At 35.4% G+C, this 21,013-nt stretch overlaps 2 protein-coding genes across 3 annotated transcripts in view; both read left to right on the forward strand.

Moving 5' to 3' along the window:
• Window positions 1–2,450, forward strand: part of LOC132101943 (heat shock factor protein 4) — a 7,740-nt gene extending 5,290 nt beyond the window's left edge. Inside the window, exons 9-13 of one of the 2 annotated variants that reach the window (XM_059507152.1) lie at window positions 244–438; window positions 541–649; window positions 786–851; window positions 1,581–1,725; window positions 1,834–2,450. In XM_059507152.1, the coding sequence (XP_059363135.1) occupies window positions 244–438; window positions 541–649; window positions 786–851; window positions 1,581–1,679 (469 nt within the window). In that variant the 3' untranslated portion in view covers window positions 1,680–1,725; window positions 1,834–2,450. The remainder of the gene's footprint in view (window positions 1–243; window positions 439–540; window positions 650–785; window positions 852–1,580; window positions 1,726–1,833) is intronic. The other variant, XM_059507153.1, reaches the window with a different exon arrangement.
• Window positions 2,451–12,949: 10,499 nt separating this feature from the next.
• Window positions 12,950–17,117, forward strand: LOC132101944 (cleavage and polyadenylation specificity factor subunit 5). The gene is made up of 7 exons (XM_059507154.1): window positions 12,950–13,261; window positions 14,264–14,464; window positions 15,498–15,561; window positions 15,795–15,884; window positions 16,369–16,444; window positions 16,516–16,630; window positions 16,739–17,117. The coding sequence occupies exons 1-7, from the start codon at window positions 13,143–13,145 to the stop codon at window positions 16,758–16,760; spliced, it is 687 nt and encodes a 228-aa protein (XP_059363137.1). The 5' UTR covers window positions 12,950–13,142; the 3' UTR covers window positions 16,761–17,117.
• Window positions 17,118–21,013: the final 3,896 nt, after the last annotated feature.

A 21,013-nucleotide genomic window follows, 5' to 3' on the forward strand; every position in this document is an offset into this window, starting at 1 on the left:
ATACATTATTATGATCTTGTTGTTTTGGACCCCACTGACTGTCAGTGTATTGACACAAACGTTCTTCTAAATAGGGAGAGAAAACAATGGCAGAAATTTTATTTTGTGATGAATTATCCCTTTAATATTAGCTGCTATGTTTATAGGGCAATAAAATGTCCACCATTTGAAAAATGTTGACAGAAAACAACATTTCAGAAAAAATACAATGAAATTTATTTAGGACGTGGTCTATTTGTTTAGAGAAAAGTGTCTGATGCTGATTAAGGAAGAGCCAGTGAGTCCAGGGGTACAGGGACGAGGAGAGGGTGTACCACTCGGCTCCTGTGAGGTGTGCACTGAACCCCCCGTCCTCCCTGTTGCCATGGTGCAGTCCGTCCTAGAGGGCCGAGGATCTAATTTGGGAGAGAGAAGGGCCAAAAGACCCATGCTGGAGAGGTATAATATATCATATAACAAATATCTCCGACTATTGTATTTCACAGATAGCAACACTTATATTTCAGTTCACTGAAAAATCCATTTTCATATATATGTCAGATCAGAGATTCCTGATGGTGTGGAGAATGTTGACATGAGCCTGGAGGATTTACAGCTGCTTCTGAGGAGCCACCAGCAGAGCATGGAAACCAGTGCTGCAGCAATGGATGTAAGTCTGAATCGATACAGGGACAGAACGAATCCGATGTTTACACAAGTGCAACTGAATGGGAGGATAGCCTTATCATATGAATGACCTTAAAATACATAATGGATTAACAGATGATCTCTCCTCTTTCTCTTAGCCCTTCACATTTAGTCTATCTTTGAACGAGTGGAACTTCACAGAAATGGACCCAACCCTGAAATCAGTGAGTTTACTGTCATTATAACCAGCTAGATAGTTAATGTAATTTTTCAACAGATAAAATGAACAAAATGTAATCATAAAAAAATCTTCCAAACCATCTTATCAGGATGGATTTCCTGGGAAACTGCATACTTTGATCACTCGTGTGTGTGTGTGTGTGTGTGTGTGTGTGTGTGTGTGTGTGTGTGTGTGTGTGTGTGTGCTTACATTATATCCATAAATAAAGGAAAGAAGGCCAGGCTCAAGAGTTTGCAAGCAGTAAGGGAAAGCAAAAGTACTATTAATAAAACTAGACATATCAACATAGTTTGCATAGAAACACATCTGTTGTGTTGTGAATTGATTAGGTTCGTAAAACAATACTGTTGGGAAGGGTCAGTTATTATTTTGGTCTTTTTGCCTAAATTGCCTAGTCAAGTTATAGCTTCACCATTATCTAATAAAAATTGCAATTGTTGTATTTAGTGTCAGCATTGATAATTTTTTTTTTTTGTAATGTTATATTAAAACAGTTGTAGTGGAGCTGAAGCACAACTCACGTAATTACCAAAACAATATTCCTTCGCAGGTAATTTGTAGTTTAATACTTTAACCGCTAGAGGGCCATAAAGTGTTGCTTAAATGCATGAAGGCTAAAAAAAACTAAACTAAACAAAAAATAACACGAGAGCATTAATGCTTGCATGATTGTATGAAATATTTTCTAAACTATTTCTGTGTGTATGTGCAGGAGCTGGCTAATGCCCTCATCCCTGCTGCTGTGTCCCAGTACATGTTTCAGGGTCAGGAAATGGAGACGTTCCCCACTGCTGGCTATGAGGAGCAGTGAAGCCCTGATATGACTGCCAGCACATATTTCTCATGAGAGTGAGCAGGTACTGATCAAGTCACTAACTTGATGTCCAAAATTTTTGTCTAAATAGTTGTATACTATTAAAATCTACCTCACACTTATAGTTGTCTTGCTTCATTGTTTCTCTCAGAGTGATCTATTTGAAAGCATGCCACTTGGATTGTACATTATCCCAACATCAGAAGAGAAGGCTCAACTTTATCTGACTAGCAGATGAGGAGGTTATAAACAGTATCAAGTAAACATGCTGGCCAGCCCTTTGTGAAGATTCACTTAGTTGGCCACTGGTGGAAGGTGCATTTCTACAAAAAAAAACTGGGAGCATTTCAACTCTTTGCCGAGGAAATGGCAATATTAAGCATTTCCCTCCCGAACGACTACAATGCAGGTGAACTGTATGCAATATGACGTAAATCAGTGTCTGAGTTTGAATGCACTTTTGTCTGCATGCTTTGTGGAGCAGTGATTTCATTTTCTCTAAAATATAACTGTAAAAAAAAGAATATATTTAGTTTGATATCATAATGAAGCACACACTTGTATTTCAATATATATTTGAAGACATAAAAAGTACTATGTATGTATTAATGTAAGAAGTCTAGGGGTTAATCAGACCTCGTAGAAAGAAAACTGAAAACGATGCACTGGTTTTTGCACAATTTAGTGTCTTTTTGCAATCCTATTTTAGTATCTGAAATATATTATTAAGACATCAAGTATCTTTGTTTCAATTTATCCTTTAGTTGACTGACTAGCCTTTCAGAATTTACAGCTCTCGTTTGATACGATTATGATACATTGTGTGATATTTTCCCTCATTTGATACAAATGTATTGACCACACTGGTTGTTGGCACTTTGTTGTTAGGGCAGCCATGTAGCAATGCAGAAAACCCTAGATCTCTTACAAATGTGTTGAATTTTAAGTGCAATACTGCTGCATTTATTAATATGATTTCCAAAAAAGTAATTTTGCTGTATTGATTTCGTATGATTTCTCAAGGATGTAACATCTAATGATGATTTAGATGGGAACTATGATGGGATAAAATAAATTGCACTAAGGGTGATAACTGTATTACAAATAGTGTTTATTTAGTGTTAGTTTATACTTTTATTTTTCCACTATTCTCTACCAAAGAGCAATAATTAAATGGTTTAGTTTGAGAAGAATGCTTTTTCACATAGCTTGCAGAGTCTTTCATTGTATACTTATTTTTATTTCATAATGTAATTAATTGCACTGCTAAAAAATAAAAATGAATGTACATAAACACGGCAAGACACAAAAGCATGAAAGTCAAGTCACCTTTATTTATATAGCGCTTTAGACAAAATACATTGCGTCAAAGCAACTAAACAACATTCATTAGGAAAACAGTGTGTCAATGCAAAATGATAGTTAAAGGCAGTTCATCATTGAATTCAGTGATGTCATCTCTGTTCAGTTAAATAGTGTCTGTGCATTTATTTGCAATCAAGTCAACGATATCGCTGTAGATGAAGTGACCCCGACTAAGCAAACCAGAGGCAACAGCGGCAAAGAACCGAAACTCCATCGGTGACAGAATGGAGAAAAAAACCTTGGGAGAAACCAGGCTCAGTTGGGGGGCCAGTTCTCCTCTGACCAGATGAAACCAGCAGTTCAATTCCAGGCTGCAGCAAAGTCAGATTGTGCAGAAGAATCATCTGTTTCCTGTGGTCTTGTCCTGGTGGTCCTCTGAGACAAGGTCTTTACAGGGGATCTGTATCTGGGGCTCTAGTTGTCCTGGTCTCCACTGTCTTTCAGGGATGTAGAGGTCCTTTCTAGGTGCTGATCCACCATCTGGTCTGGATACATACTGGATCCGGGTGACTGCAGAATCAGAATCAGAATGAGCTTTATTGCCAGGTATGTTCACACATACGAGGAATTTGTTTTCGTGACAGAGCTCCGCAGTGCAACATAACAGCGACAGAACAAAAAACACAATAAGGAATAAAAAATACAAAAAACTACAAATAGGTGGTTTAAGGATTGACAATATACAAATTGACAATGTATGGCAGGTATATTAAAATGAGCATTTATGTATGTACATGTATATTATGTGGAAAAGTTTTAACTGTACGCTAAGTATGTGTGTTGGATAAATAAGTGTATGTGTATATAAATATAAGTAGTGTAGTGTGTTCCATGTATGTACATGTATATTATGTGCAAAAGATTTAAGTGTACGCTAAGTATGTGTGTTGGATAAAAAGTGTAGTGTATATAAATATAAATAGTGTAGTGTGTCCCACAGTTATTATCAGCTGTTCATAAGATGGATTGCCTGAGGGAAGAAACTGTTCCTGTGTCTGGTCGTTCTGGTGCTCAGTGCTCTGTAGCGTCGACCAGATGGCAACAGTTCAAAGAGGGAGTGTGCTGGATGTGAGGGGTCCAGAGTGATTTTAACAGCCCTTTTGCTCACTCTGGATAAGTACAGTTCTTGAATAGATGGGAGGGTTGTACCGATAATTCGCTCAGCAGTCCGGACTACCCTCTGTAGTCTTCTGAGGTCAGATTTAGAAGCTGAGCTGAACCAGACAGTTACTGAAGTGCAGAGGATGGATTCGATGATGGTGGAGTAGAACTGTTCCAGCAGATCCTGTGGCAGGATAAACTTCCTCAGCTGGCAAAGGAAGTACAACCTCTGCTGGGCCTTTTTCACAATGGAGTCAATGTGAATGTCCCACTTCAGGTCCCCCAGTGACCCTCTGATCTGGATACAGACTGGATCTGGTGGCTACGCTGACCTCGGAATAAGAGAGAAACAGACTAATATTAGCGTAGATGCCATTCTTCTAATGATGTAGCAAGTACATAGGGTGTTATGTGAAGTGTCCCCGGTTCCGGTTTACCTAATTAATGCAGCCTAAAAATCCTTTAACGGATTTGGATATTAAAAGCATATTAGTATGTTATGTGTAAGCCAGGTTAACCCTCTCAAGGCAGGCGTTGCTGATTTGCAACAGTTAAAAACTAAAAACCTTATTACTCCAGATACATATTTTATGTTTCTGGAGTACTAAAAACTTTACTAAAGGTTACTAAAGTTACTAAGTTACTAAAACTTAATTTGAGCCTGAGAGGGTTAAAGAGATGGGTCTTTAATCTAGATTTAAACTGCAAGAGTGTGTCTGCCTCCCGAACAATGTTAGGTAGGTTATTCCAGAGTTTAGGCGCCAAATAGGAAAAGGATCTGCCGCCCGCAGTTGATTTTGATATTTTAGGTATTATCAAATTGCCTGAGTTTTGAGAACGTAGTGGACGTAGAGGATTATAATGTAAAAGGAGCTCATTCAAATACTGAGGTGCTAAACCATTCAGGGCTTTATAAGTAATAAGCAATATTTTAAAATCTATACGATGTTTGATAGGGAGCTAGTGCAGTGTTGACAGGACCGGGCTAATATGGTCATACTTCCTGGTTCTAGTAAGAACTCTTGCTGCTGCATTTTGGACTAGCTGTAGTTTGTTTACTAAGAGTGCAGAACAACCAACCAATAAAGCATTACAATAATCTAACCTTGAGGTCATAAATGCATGGATTAACATTTCTGCATTTGACATTGAGGGCATAGGCTGTAATTTAGATATATTTTTGAGATGGAAAAATGCAGTTTTACAAATGCTAGAAACGTGGCTTTCAAAGGAAAGATTGCGATCAAATAGCACACACAGGTTCCTAACTGATGACGAAGAATTGACAGAGCAACCATCAAGTCTTAGACAGTGTTCTAGGTTATTACAAGCAGAGTTTTTAGGTCCTATAATTAACATAATTTTTCAGAATTTAGCAGCAAGAACCAGTTTTTTATATCGACTATGCATTCCATTAGTTTTTCAAATTGGTGTGTTTCACCGGGCCGCGAAGAAATATAGAGCTGAGTACCATCATCATAACAGTGAAAGCTAACACCATGTTTCCTTATGATATCTCCCAAGGGTAACATATAAAGCTTGAAGAGTAACGGCCCTAGTACTGAGCCTTGAGGTACTCCATACTGCACTTGTGTTCGATATGATACATCTTCATTCACTGCTACGAACTGATGGTGGTCATATAAGTACGATTTAAACCATGCTAATGCACTTCCATTAATGCCAACAAAGTGTTCAAGTCTATGCAAATGAATGTGGTGTTCAATTGTGTCAAACGCAGCACTAAGATCCAATAAAACTAATAGAGAAATACACCCACGGTCAGATGATAAGAGCAGATCATTTGTAACTCTAAGGAGAGCAGTCTCAGTACTATGATACGGTCTAAATCCTGACTGGAAATCTTCACATATACCATTTTTCTCTAAGAAGGAATATAATTGTGAGGATACCACCTTTTCTAGTATCTTGGACAGAAAAGGGAGATTCGAGATTGGTCTATAATTAACTAGTTCTTTGGGGTCTTTGGCTTAATAACAGCCAGTTTGAAGGTTTTGGGGACATATCCTAATGACAATGAGGAATTAATAATTGTCAGAAGAGGATCTATGACTTCTGGAAGCACCTCTTTTAGGAGCTTAGATGGTATAGGATCTAACATGCATGTTGTTGGTTTAGATGATTTAACAAGTTTATACAATTCTTCCTCTCCTATTAGAGAATGAGTGGAACTGTTCCTCAGGGGGTCTATAGTGCACTGTCTGATGCGATACTGTAGCTGACGGCTAAATGGTTGCAATTTTATCTCTAATAGTATCGATTTTAGAAGTAAAGTAGTTCATAAAGTCATTACTGCTATGGTGTTGGGAAATGTCAACACTTGTTTAGGCTTTATTTTTCTTTAATTTAGCCACTTTATTGAATAAATACCTGGGGTTATGTTTGTTTTCTTCTAAAAGAGAAGAAAAGTAATCGGATCTAGCAGTTTTTAATGCTTTTCTGTAGGATAGGTTACTTTCCCGCCAAGCAATACGGAATACCTCTAGTTTTGTTTTCCTCTAGCTGCACTCCATTTTTCGGGCTGCTCTCTTTAGGGTGCGAGTATGCACATTATACCATGGTGTCAAACTGTTTTCCTTAACCTTCCTTAAGCGTAGAGAAGCAACTGTATTTAAAGTGCTAGAAAAGAGAGAGTCCATAATTTCTGTTACATCATCAAGTTGTTCTGAGGTTTTGGATATGCTAAGGAATTTGGATACATCAGGAAGATAACTTAAAAAGCAGTCTTTTGTGGTAGAAGTGATGGTGAAAGGAAACCACTGTCATATTATTTCTGGATGTAGTCTGTTCCTGACTCCCACCAGCATGTTAAAAATAGGCCTATGAACACAAAAAAAATGAAAATCAATAAACCTGTTTTAAAAGCATGCAGCAAATCTGATTTCACTTCTTAAAATAAATACATGAGGAGATTACATCAAACAGATTCATCTGTGAACTGAAAAAAAATGTGTCATATTGTGGAATAGGCCTGTAGAATTTTTATTAAATGGTGATAAACATTTTAAAAAGGTATTTTATTCAGTTGGGTTTACTATTCCCTACCACAGATAAATGGTTTAACTAAATTATTTATTTTGAGAAAGTTAAAATAGGCCTATTTCTTTTCTTCCCGTTGTTATTGCAATGGTAATGAATATAGATTAGGGGAGCAAGAAAGAAAGAAGGATGTAATAAAATAAAATAATAACATGTTTATGAGTATAATAAACACATTTGACTTATCCATTAATAGGCTGTAATATTTATTAATAGTATATGTTCAAAAAGCCTCAATGCTTTTGTGGGAAGTCGTGGCCTAATGGTTAGAGAGTTGGACTCCCAATTGAAAGGTTGTGAGTTCGAGTCCCGGGCCGGCAGGAATTGTGGGTGGGGGGAGTGCATGTACAGTTCTCTCTCCACCTTCAATACCACGACTTAGGTGCCCTTGAGCAAGGCATCGAACCCCCAACTGCTCCCCGGGCGCCGCAGCATAAATGGCTGCCCACTGCTCCGGGTGTGTGCTCACAGTGTGTGTGCATTTCGGATGGGTTAAATGCAGAGCACGAATTCTGAGTATGGGTCACCATACTTGGCTGAATGTCACTTCACTTTCACTTTCACTATGCTGACGTATGACAGGAAGGAAGAACATGGCGGCCTAGGTGAAGGAGGAGACGGTTGGCAACGACTGGACTGTGAATGGACAGGAGATGGCAGAAGGAAGTGACGGATGTGAGAGTGACGTAAGAGAAATGGAAGTAGGTAGTGGGAAATTTGAAGACTGGAATTCGGTAGGAACCAAAACTAATCAAAAGCGTAGACGGCATAGAGGGAAAATGATCTCCAGTGATGAAAGAACGGATAGTGATCAAGGAAGTGGAATAGCTACAGTGGAAATTGATAAACAATATGGAGAATGCAAAGTAATAGTGAAGTTAGAGAAGGAAGGATCATCATTTGGTAAGTGGAATCCAATTCAACTTACAGTGTTAATAAATAAACTAATAGGAGAAATCAAAAGTGCAAGAATTATGGGAAATGGATCGTTGTTAATCGAATGTAAAGATAACACTCAGCAAAATAGGGCCACTAAAATAAGTAAAATCGAAGGACAAAAAGTGGTCGTAACAAAGGTAGAGAACAAAAAATTTGTCAGAGGGGTTATATATGGGGTCCCTACAACCGTAACAACAGAGCAAATTAAGAACAATGTTACTGGAGCCAAAGTGGTTGAAGTAAAACGTCTGAAAACAACAAGAAATGGGGAGAAGTGTGATAGCTTAGCAGTGATGCTAAAAATGGATAGTGGAAAATTACCATCTAGAGTGTACATTGGATACATGAGTTATGAAGTCAGGACATATGTTCCTCCACCGCTAAGATGTTTCAAGTGCCAAAAGTATGGACATGTTGCAGCCGTGTGTAGAGGCAAGCAAAAATGTGGAAGGTGTGCAGGAGAACATGATTATGGGAAATGTGAAGAAGGAGCTAAGCTGAAATGTTGTAACTGCGGAGGTGAACATAGTTCAGCATATCGAAGATGTGAAGTTAGTAAGAAAGCTGAAGAAGTGCAGAGAGTGAAAACATTTCAAGGGGTCTCATATGCAGAGGCAGTAAAAAGACTACCGGTTCAGACAGAAAGATCCGAAAACGAGGAAAGAGAAGTCATCACAAAGAATGTGTGTGATGGATGTACCAAGATAAATGAAGACACGTTGATAGTAGGAAAAAAAGATTTTATCCTGTTTATGGTAGATGTGATCAACTGTACAGCACAAACTAATAAGAAAACTGAGAAAATCAAGATAATAATGAAATCAGCAGAGAAATATCTTGGAATGAAAGGTTTGGAAAGGGAAACAGTAGAGAATATGTTAGGAGGAGGGACTACAAGTTCTCAAACATGGGATGGAGATACTGCAGTACGTTAAGTATATTGCAGTGGAATGCAAGAAGTTTAATTGCCAATGGTCAGGAGTTCAAACAATATATATCAACCTTACAAAATAAGCCTCAAGTTATATGTATACAAGAAACATGGTTGAAGCCACAATGGGATTTTGTAATATATGGATATAAAGAAATAAGAAATGATAGGAAAGACAGAAATGGTGGAGGAGTAGCTATCTTTTTGCAGAATGGAATTAAATATAATGTAATTAATACAGGAAGTAAACAAGAATCACTAGTAGTAAATATATTGTTAGGGCAAGATGATATCACAATTATAAATTTTTACAACCCATGTGAAAGGCTTGATTATGAAAAATTGCATACTATTGGAGGACAAATAAAGGGTAAAATAATTTGGTGTGGGGATTTTAATGCACACAGTACATTGTGGGGTAGTAAATATACAGATAGAAATGGCGTAATTATAGAAGATTTTATTGATGAGAAAAAATTAGTATGTATAAATGATGGGAGAGGAACAAGATATGATAGTCATCAAAATAAGGAAAGTGTAATAGACCTTACTTTAACATCCAGGGAGATGGCGGGTATTACAAAGTGGGATGTTTTAAATAAAATAGTAATTGGCAGTGATCATTACCCCATAATGATTATAATAGGAGTAGAGGTATATCAAGATGAAATAAGGAAAATAGCAAAAAGGAATTTTAAAAAAGCAGATTGGGATAAATTTCAAACAATTAATAAAATTAAATATGAAGAACTTTTTAAAAGGCACATATTTGAGGTGGATGAATTTAATGATAATCTGACTACAATAATTAAAAAATCAGCAAAGGAATCAATTCCAAAAAGTAAAGAGGAAATTAGGAGAAAAAGTGTTCCTTGGTGGAATGAAGACTGTAAGAAAGCAATTAAAAATAGAAATAAAGTTTTTAGGCAATTGAAAAAACATCATTCAATGGAGATATTAATACAATATAAAAGAGCGCAAGCGGTAGTTAGGAAAAATATAAGAACAGCTAAGCGTATGTATTGGAAAAATTATTGCAGTACAATAGGAAGAGAGACACAATTATCAGAAATTTGGAGAATGATTAAAAGAATGACTGGAATAAAAAGGAAATATGAAATACCAGTATTAAAGTTAAATGGGAAAACGCCAATTAATGATACGGAAAAGGCAGAGATGTTGGCACAAGTGTTAGTAAAGGTCCAAAGTTCAGAAAATTTATCAAATGAAGTTAAGCAGGAACGAAGTAAAACAATGATGGAAAATCATAATATAATGGACAAAAGAAATATGATGGACAATGATATTGATTTACCTTTTAATATGCAAGAATTTAAAAAAGCTATATCAAATGTAAAGAAAACATCTCCGGGGAAAGATGATATATGTTATATAATGTTGGCTCATATGGAGGATAGTATGCTTAATGTAATTTTAAATCTTTTTAATATAATATGGAATACAGGAAAAATCCCCACAGTATGGAAGCAGTCTGTTATAGTACCAATTTTAAAGCCTGGAAAAGATTCTGATAATCCTTTAAGCTATAGACCAATAGCATTAACTTCCCAGTTAGGAAAAACAATGGAAAGGATGGTTACTGACAGACTAACATACTTTTTAGAAAAGAATAACTTAATTTCACAATATCAAAATGGATTCCGAAAGGGAAGAAGTACAATGGATTCTATTTTATGTCTTGAATCAGAAATTAGAAAAGCCCAAACAAATAAGGAGAATGTATAGCTGTGTTTTTTGAAATCGAAAAAGCATATGATATGCTATGGAAAGAGGGACTCCTCATTAAGTTAAATAAATTAGGTATAGGGGGTAGGATGTATAATTGGATACTAGATTTTTATTTGATAGAACAATTGAAGTAAGGGTTGGAAAGGAATTTTCAGATATGCACATGGTAGAAAATGGTACACCGCAAGGTAGTGTATGCAGTCCACTTTTATTTAATATAATGATTAATGACATATTTGAAGGAATTGAACATAATATAGGAAAATCATTATATGCAGATGATGGGGCCCTTTGGATTAGAGGAAAAAATGTAGAACATATGCAAAAGAAAATGCAGACAGCAATTAAAGTGGTGGAAAAATGGTCAAATAAATGGGGCTTTAAAATATCAGTAACAAAATCACAGGTAATTTGTTTTTCTAAGAAACATAAGAAAATTGTAATAAAGTTAAATGGTCAAGAACTCGAACAAGTTAGAGTAATACAATTTCTTGGGATTCTGTTTGATGAAAAACTGACATGGAAACAGCAAATTGATAAAATTAAATTAAAATGTAAGAAAATTAATAATGTTTTGCGTTGCTTGTCAGGAATGGATTGGGGAGCAACGAGGTCTTCTTTGAGAAGGATATATTGGGCACTTATGAGATCAACATTTGATTATGGGTGTATAGCTTATATGTCAGCATCAGAAAACAAACAAACTCAGAAACAAACTCAGAATATGTAGTGGGGCATTTAAATCATCTCCAGTAGCGGCTCTACAGGTTAAAAAACTGGGGAGATGCCATTAAGCATTAGTAAACATACAAGGACATAATGAGTTATTTCCTAAAAGGCAGTAATACAAGTGTTGGGAACATTATAAATCAAATTTTAGGAGTTTTGGATGGATAGGGTATGCGAAAGCAAGAAAGGCAGGTTTACATAATATACAGTATTGTCCAACAGTACCATACTCAGAAATTCCCCCATGAAGAGTTGTAATACCATTAATAGATTTACACTTACAGGAAGAAATTAAAAGGGAATCAAAGTTTATTCCTGTTTGGTGTATAGTTAAGAGTTATATGGAGTTGCATTATAAAAATAAAATAATTGTATTTACAGATGGTTCAAAGAACCCTGAAAATGGTCATACGGGTGCTGCAGTATATATCCCACAATGCGAGGAAAATATTAAAAAGAGAACAACAGATTATCTATCAGTGTATACAGTGGAACTGGTAGCAATTCTATTAGGTCTACAGTGGATAGAACAAAGAAATAAAGATAATGTAGTTATTGCTTCTGATAGTTTATCTGCTCTAATAAGTATTGGATCTGGGAAGTCAGGCAGACACGACATATTAAACGAAATATATCAAATTATAATCAGATTACATAAAAATTGTAGGAATGTATCATTTATCTGGGTTCCTGCACATGTAGGTGTGAAAGGAAACGAAGAGGTAGATATTTTAGCAAAACAATCAATTAAATATCAAACGATAGATATCCAGATTAAATTAAGTAAAGATGAAGCCAAGACTATCATAAAGGTGCATACAAAAAATATATGGCAGGAATACTGGGATATTAATGATACAGGAAGACAGTTTTATAATATACAAAGTAAAGTTGGTGAAGGAAGAGAAATAGGTAGAAATCGGAGGGAGAATACAGTTATTACTCGTCTTAGAATAGGCCATACAGGACTTAATAAAACTCTGCAATTAATAGGCAAACATATAAATGGTTTATGTATACATTGTAATCAACCTGAAACCGTAAAACATGTAATAATAGAATGTTATGCATATGAAAATGAGAGAATAATATTGAAAGAGGTATGTGAAAAATATCAAATTAAATTTACATTGGAAAATATACTTGGAAAAGCACTAAGGGAAACACATGTACAGTTAATCTCATATCTTAAAGAAATAGGTATACTAGAAAGAATATAAAGGGTGAATTATTATTATTTTTTTTATTTATTTTTTTTTTTATTATTATATAGACTACTGTTCCACACTCCAGTCCAGCAGGTGGCGGTAAAGCACCTTTCAGCTGGTTTGCCAACCGCCAAAAAAACGCTTAAGAAGAAGAAGTATGACAGGAAGCAGATGAGCCGTAAAGCGAAACGCACAGTCGTAACACAAGAGGGAGCCGGATGTCCCAGATGTGCTTTCACAGCTGAGTGCCGTATTCCCGTTTTCATCGAGCGCCAAGGCTTGTGGGTCAACCCAGTAATATTGTAACAAAACACTTATTGTAACAAAAAACAGTGATTAGTGCAGAGATTAAGAGCCCATTATATTATTCGTTATACGATGTCAGTTGTACCTCCTAATCGATCATCTACCGGTTGGCCTCGTGGAGTAAATCAGTTCGGCAATAAATACATTAGCCAGCCGGCTAAACCGCTCACCCTGGAGAGAACAATAAATCTGTGAGTAACATTCACCGCTACACACTGCATGTGCAATTACATTTATTTCAAGCAACGCTGAGAGATCCCAGTCATGCACAATGGCTTCTGCTGAAGAAGCATCAACCTGGACAACAGTCGTAGCTCCTTCGTGTTTACTGCTGTTTGGTTGCGTGTGCACGTTTATTAACGTTAACTTGTACGTGTAACGTATACGTAACGTTAGTTTAAATAAAGGGAAAATGTCATTCAAAACATATTTTGTTATATTTAATGGTAGTAGCCAGATGGTGTTGTTTTATTGCACAATGAATCGAAAATAACAGTAGTCGTTTGGGTCAATTACCTAAACGTGAAAAGTTTCGATTACAAACACAACATTTTACAATTACAGTAGCGCCAAATGTTTCTGTTTACACATTTTTCCAGTGTAACTAACCAGCGAAGAATTGTAATTGAGAACCAGGGGCGTTAAAATGTGTATTCTATGCCTTAGACAATGTTAAAATATAAGATTATGACAGATGTAAACAGCATCTTTGAATTTAATTGAAGACTTGACACAATGTTCCCCAACAAATTGCTTTAACTTACACTAGATAAAATGAGACTTCCATCCAATCAGAGATAGTTAAGATCGAGATTTACTTTACAAGGTTTACTTTTGTTTTATCCATATAGCTATATTGTTTTATCCATATATCCATAGCCGGACACATCAATTTTGGCCCAAATTATACTTTATACACTCATTATTCACTTGTACTATGTACTCTGCCATTTTTCTGACTTTTCTATGGTTAATTAAAGCAGCTACACACACCGCATGAAGTGTCCAACATTCCACACTAATTTCCTTTTTTTAGTTAAATAAGTGCAACATCCATGTATTTGACGTGCATTTCTTGCATATTTTCCTGTGTGTTGATCCCCCAGTGGATCAGAAAAGATCTATCATATCTTAATTTATATGAACATCTATCATTTATCACTCCTGAACATCATGATGTTTGTTTTTTGCAGATACCCTTTAACAAATTACACATTCGGCACCAAGGAGCCACTCTATGAGAAGGACAGCTCGGTAGCCGCACGCTTTCAGCGGATGCGGGAAGAATTTGAGAAAATTGGGATGCGGCGGACGGTGGAAGGGGTTCTGATCGTTCACGAGCACAGACTCCCTCACGTGCTGCTGCTGCAGCTGGGAACCACCTTCTTCAAGCTGTAAGCAGCCAGTGATTCACTGGAGATTTTGTTATGGATGTGATCGATTCAAATGGGTGCTTTTCAGTGGTTAAACTGTACTCTATTGTTAAACGTAACCTATTGTCACATATATCACTCCCTCCGTGACTTCGTGAACTTTTTTCTGATTTGCAGTGATATTTGTGGCATTTCTTATTGTTTTTCAGTGAAAATATACCACAGACAACATTCTTCTGACACTGTTATGACTTTTGACTTTGAGAACCACTGAAGATCTCGTTCGACGACACCAGCACTAGTGCCATTAAGTTCTATAGAAAGCACTTGCCTAATCGCACATGTACATGTCAGAGATCTCTTTAATGTCTGCAATTACATATGCAAAATGTATTTTTAAGAGGACTTGCTCATCTGCTGCACGTCTCTAAGATGTTTCGTGTCAGATGTCAAATAGACATTTATTAGAATGCATGTAAAACTGTTTCCGAGACCTTTATCAGAGTACACAACAGATGATTCTCAGATCTTTAGCAGACTGCATCTGATAAAATGTACTTTTATTTCTGTCATTCATAATCTCTAAATATAATGAATACAAAAATATATATATTGATTCTGTGGCGAATTCGACTGTTTTCTTCACACTTGATCTCCCAGCGCTGTGTATATCAGTGTCACGTGATCGAGATCAGCTCTTGTAATGTACAGTCATTATGAGAACACAAGGCTGTTCATTCCATATTTGGAACTGAGAAACAACCTTTCTTTGACTGAATGCACATTGCTATAAGGATGCATCCAAATTCTGCTGAAAATTTGCGGCAATTGCGAAAATTGTGGAGTTTGCTTGATTTTGCAATAAATTCAGCGATCGCAAAATCCTGGAGGGACTTGTATACATTTCTTTAAACTTTTTTTTTTTTTTCATTATTATGCTATGTCTTGTTTTCTTTTCTTTGCAGTGTTTTGTTTGTTCATTATGCATTTATCAAATAAGTGTCTACTAAAATGTCTGTCAGTGGCTGAAGGTTTATACATTGTTTTTTTCCAGTCCTGGGGGTGAGTTGAACCCTGGAGAGGATGAAGTGGAGGGGCTGAAGCGACTAATGACTGAGGTATTATTGCTTTCATTTTTTGACTGGATTTAAAGTAATAATTGGTGAAATATGCAATTTTTTTTTAAACTACAATCTGTTCGAAAAGAGTGAATCAGCTAAAAACACTTATTATCAGAGTATTGTGCCATCTTATTTGAAATTAAATGCCATTTCATTACATTGAGTTATGTAACAACTAGCAAAGAACGATTTGTTACACACTAAGAATAATTCCTTAATTTGTTGTCAAGATTTTGGGGCGTCAGGATGGAGTGAAACAGGACTGGGTCATTGATGACTGTATTGGGAACTGGTGGAGACCAAACTTTGAACCACCTCAGGTAACTACTCTGTTCCCTTCAGATCAGATGTGCTAAAACATTAGTCACATTTAAATGCACACTCAAAACTCATCTGTTTAGCTCTGCATTTATTGAATGAGCACTGTGTGCTGTCCGAACAGATTGCACTATATTATATGTATAATCATTTTCTATTATTAACTGTTTTAAATTCATTTTAAACCTTTAAAATGAATTGTAAATCATTTTCAGAGTTTTTAAATTACTTGTTTTATTGTTGTTTTTTTTTGTCTATTTTTTTTTTTTTTTTTATGTTAAGCACTTTGAATTACCATTGTGTATGAAATGTGCTATATAAATAAACCTGCCTTGCCTTTTCCATCATACAGATATGCACTGGATCACTAACAGTACATATAGTTTTGTTTAACTTTCAAGCACATTAACTAAACACAATGAATATCTAGTTATTATAGTTTGATTAAATGGTAAATCACATTGAACATCTAATTTCCTTCCACAGTACCCTTATATTCCTGCACACATCACTAAGCCTAAAGAACATAAGAAGCTTTTTCTAGTACAGCTGCAAGAGAAAGGTAAGACAAAATGCATTCTGTTTACTCAATGTAAGATTATTCAGCTCAACTTGTGTGTTGTGTGTTTTTAGCATTGTTTGCTGTGCCTAAGAATTACAAGCTGGTGGCTGCCCCCCTGTTTGAGCTTTATGATAATGCTCCTGGCTATGGCCCAATAATATCCAGTCTTCCACAGCTACTGAGCAGGTGAGATATTACTTTTGAATCTTGTAGCTTGTAGTTAATGGGCTTCATGTAATATAGTATTGATAAATGCTGTCTAATTAAATTGCAAATGTTTATTCTATGGACCAGGTTTAACTTCATCTACAATTGAGAAGCGTCAGGATTTGTCATGACCGTGGACTGTTTCTGTGAACGCAGTCTGATGGGGTAATGGATGAAGATGTGGTGTTTAGGTGTTGGCTAGGTCCACTGAGGTTTACAAAATCTCTCATTTTCTTTTTTGTCTGCATTGCATTGATTTAGATTGCATAGAAATATGTGCATTTGTTTCTCATTTATAAATACATTGCAAGTCTTTATTGTTGAACTTTGCCATCTAGTAACTTACGTTTTTATGTTTGACTAAGCGGTGAACACAATGTCTTTTGAAAAGAATGTTTCAGTGATTTTTTTTTTTTAACCTTGTATATTTGTCAGTGCTTTTTATAATAAATTGTTCACAATCACATGGAGATTTCACAGGTTTCCTTTTGTGTAATTTATTGTTGCTGTAATTTGCATTTTTGTCTCAAAGAGTCATAATTTAGTTTTATATACATTTTTACTCACTCTAAACCCTAGGAACTAAAAAGATTGTTTTACTCTAAAATCTGTTTAAACGGGTGGACTGACATAAATCATAACTTGTTGCGAACAAAAATTTAAGCCACTCTTTACTAAAGTTAAGAAGAGCCACTTTTGCTATACCACCGCCAGGAAAAGGCACAATGTTTTGACATTTCTTTTCAAAGGAAAGGTTCACTCAAAAATAGAATTTTCTCACTCTCAGACAGTGGTGGATAAGGTACTCAAGTAAAAGTACAGATATCTTACCAGAAAAAAAATTTGGTAGAAGTTGAAGTCACCATTTATAATATTGCTTGAGTAAAAGTGTTAAAATATGTGATATTTACAAAGTTTAATGTAGCTCATAATGGACATGGATGCATTTGACCTGAAGTTACTGATCCATAAATAATGCTTTGTTTTTTAAACATAAAATGGTGAATACTAATGTTTGAAATTATTTTAAAAAAGAAAAAAAAAAAAATATATATATATATATATATATTAGTCGATGTGTGAAATTAAAACCGCCAGTAGGTGACAGCAAATCTTAATTCATTGTTCATTGAGATTCAACCGATTCATTCAAACGGCTGATTTATTCTGGAACAAAGCATTTGACTGTATTAATGAGTGAATCACTGAATCATTTATTCAACCGATAAACACAGTCCTTTGCTCGAAGAAGCACAACTGCTGTGATCTTTGTTTGGAACTATTTTCGTTGGCAAAATTGAGCAAAAACAGGCAATACATAAGTCACTTAATGCTAACTTTATTAAACTTGTATAAATTGATGTGTTATCATGCTGATATCTGGAGAAAAATCGACACTTGTGTGATACAGATTAAGTTAACTATATTTAATTATATATTCATACAGAAGCATTTTTGTGATACAATTTAGAACGAGTTTTAACAGACTGATAAATCATGTGTTTGTATTTTTTATTTTTTTTAACTTTTCAATTTAATTCAATTCAGGCGTGCATTCTCTGTGTGTGATTTCGTGATATACTCGATTATGTCAGCTCTCACATTACAACAACACTTTCATCGAAGAAGACATACTGTAACATATCACACAGTACACCACGTCCTACTTGAGGGGAAAATGAAATCATCCGCGAACCGCAACAAGAGCAAAGCAAAGTGTTTTTGACGAGTCTAACATGCAAGCGCTAGACCACTGATTCGTCAAACCTGTACTCCCTTTTTATGATATTCACTTTACAACAAGTTGTACTATATTATATCTACTTTTTAATATTACATATGACTTTTACTATATTTTTACTGTGCACTGTATTAGTGCATAACGATTTTCTTCCAGTATTTCAAATGGAATGAGCTGTGTTCTGACCTAAAGCACAAGAAAAGCTCAAATGTTGGGGCTGAAGACAATGCAATGAAATGACTTAATTTAACTAAATGTACATCTCACCGTTATACTACATGTATAAATGTAAACCGAAAAAAAACCCCAACGAAATCAATAAGTGTGTTCACATTTTCTTACGAAAATTAATAATTTTCCAAACCTAACTAATAACTGGAGGCATAGTTATTTTTAACTGCACATAGATCACAAACATCTGAAATCGCTTGATAAATGTGAACGTTATCGTGTTTTTATCCAGAAATATACATAAGCTCCACCGTTTACGTATAATTATTTTTAAGGCAGTCTTGCCCGCACAAACATGGCGAACCCGTTGACATGTTGCAGCAACGGCTTAGCTGCAAATGAGGAAATTTGTATGTTTGCTCTATTTATTTATTTGTGTGATTTACACAATGGTTAAGTTTTTTCAAGTTTGCAGGTTTCCTGGTGCATAAAACAAATAGTAAATGTAAAATAGCACTGCATAGTCTTCAAAAAATAAATGTACAGTCAAACCAAAATTTATTCAGACACCTTCAGCATCTCACATTATCACAGTTTATTTGCTATAGTTTAGAAAATGGTTATAAAATAGGACAAGAACACATAATTAAACCGTCAGAACAAATTCATCTTGATAATGTCAGATAACTTTGATAGAAAGGTAGGCCTATGTAATGGATTTACACCCAAAAATTCACACAACTGTTAGTATGACAATATTTACACAACTATCAATACTTTGTTGACCAATTACCAAGCAATGCTTAATTTAGTTTAGTCTGTGGTGTAAAAAAGGTCGCATTAAAGAAAAAACACTTATAGGCAAAACATTTAGCCAGGTCAAAGTGTCTGAATAATTTTTGGTCTCAATTTTTTTTCTAGCAATTTTACTGTTAGTCCACTGTATGAAGAATTTTTGGAAGGGGTGCTCCGATCACGATCGGCCGATCGTTAATGCGCAGCTCGTCAGTAAAGCCGGTTCTCTGATCAGCAGTAAATTCCCTCAGGTGCATGATTTCACATAGAGCAGCTGTTACTACACAGAGCCGTTGTTAACTGAGAAGATGCGCAAATAAACGCTGAAAATGAACGTGGATTTGCACATCTTCTCAGTTACGTAAAGCTGGGACGGTTACTTTGCCCGTTGATGGTTCAATTATGGAGTTAAAATCAAAACAAAATAATTTGGGGGTGATTTTCAATTCAAATCTTACTTATGAGCCACATGTTCAAAACACTGTTAAAACCTTTTTTTCATCTTAGAACTATTGCCAGACTATGTCCAATGCTGTCTTTTCCTGTTGCTGAGAGGTTGATAAACCTTACCAGGTTTGTTTATTGTAATGACTTGTTGGCTGGGGCATCAAAAGCTACCCTAAAAAGCAGTTAGTGCAAAATTCGGCAGCTAGAATCCTTACTAGAACTAGGATGAGAGATCATATTACTCAGGTCTTGGGAGTCTTTACATTGGCTCCCTGTTAGTTTTAGGGTTAATTTCTCAATATACAGCTGTTATTTAAAAATTGAATAACTTATGCCACTCAAGAATTGTCTAAGATCATTTTGTTAGTAATTTTACCAGTTTATCCACAATGTAAAATAATTATACTTTTGTCAATGATATAAATTAACTGCCCCAAGGACCAAATGCTGAACTGTACACTTGTCACTCTCTGAAATGTAATATTGGTTTGGGTAAGAGCTTTTTAAAAAAATAACTTAAGTAGAGCATGATCTCATAAATTGTGGATTTTTTAAATATTGAGAACTTTTAAAATATTTTTTACAAATGTGTGTGGTGATGGAAATGACAGGGTGGTGATGAACAATGTACAGTTTGTACGGTATAAAAACCATCATGCCTATGGAATGTCCCCACTTTTCACAAAAACAAACGTATTCTTGGTTTGGTACCAGATTATGTACCAGATTATGTCATCCCATAGAGGCCAAAAATATGTCCAACATGAATGAAACAACATTTTTGTAATATAAAATATCTGGCAAAAATCTGTGGGATTCCTGATAAATGATACATAATAGTTAAATCAATACATTTTGAAGGAACTGGATTTGATTAAGATCCATTAAGGTCTTGAATGAAACAAGAACTGATAGACAGCATTCATTATAACAAAATATCATATAAAAATGTTGTAAACGCTTTATGTACTCTACACGTTTGAAGCATTAACATCAGTATACATGAAATACTTTGACCATATTTGTTGCCAGGACTGCAACTGGAATGGAAAAATAAAATTTCCCATCGTCCTTTCAATGGAAAAGGAGCATCAAATTGCAGAGCTGTATGGGTGAATATGATGAAAATTCTCCAGACGAACTGTTCACTTTTGTATTTGATCTCTTAATGGTAATTTACCGGTAATTTAGCAGTAAAGACTCTATGT

The sequence above is a fragment of the Carassius carassius genome, chromosome 23 (genome assembly GCF_963082965.1).
Source record: "Carassius carassius chromosome 23, fCarCar2.1, whole genome shotgun sequence".
Taxonomy (NCBI): Eukaryota; Metazoa; Chordata; class Actinopteri; order Cypriniformes; family Cyprinidae; genus Carassius; species Carassius carassius.

Excerpts from the sequence above, each read along its gene's own strand:
- LOC132101944 (XM_059507154.1), top strand. The coding sequence starts at position 13,143 with ATGTCAGTTGTACCTCCTAATCGATCATCTACCGGTTGGCCTCGTGGA. Across the intron at positions 13,262-14,263 it reads CTGGAGAGAACAATAAATCT|ATACCCTTTAACAAATTACA; the intron begins GTGAGTAACATT and ends TGTTTTTTGCAG. Across the intron at positions 16,445-16,515 it reads AGTACAGCTGCAAGAGAAAG|CATTGTTTGCTGTGCCTAAG; the intron begins GTAAGACAAAAT and ends GTGTGTTTTTAG.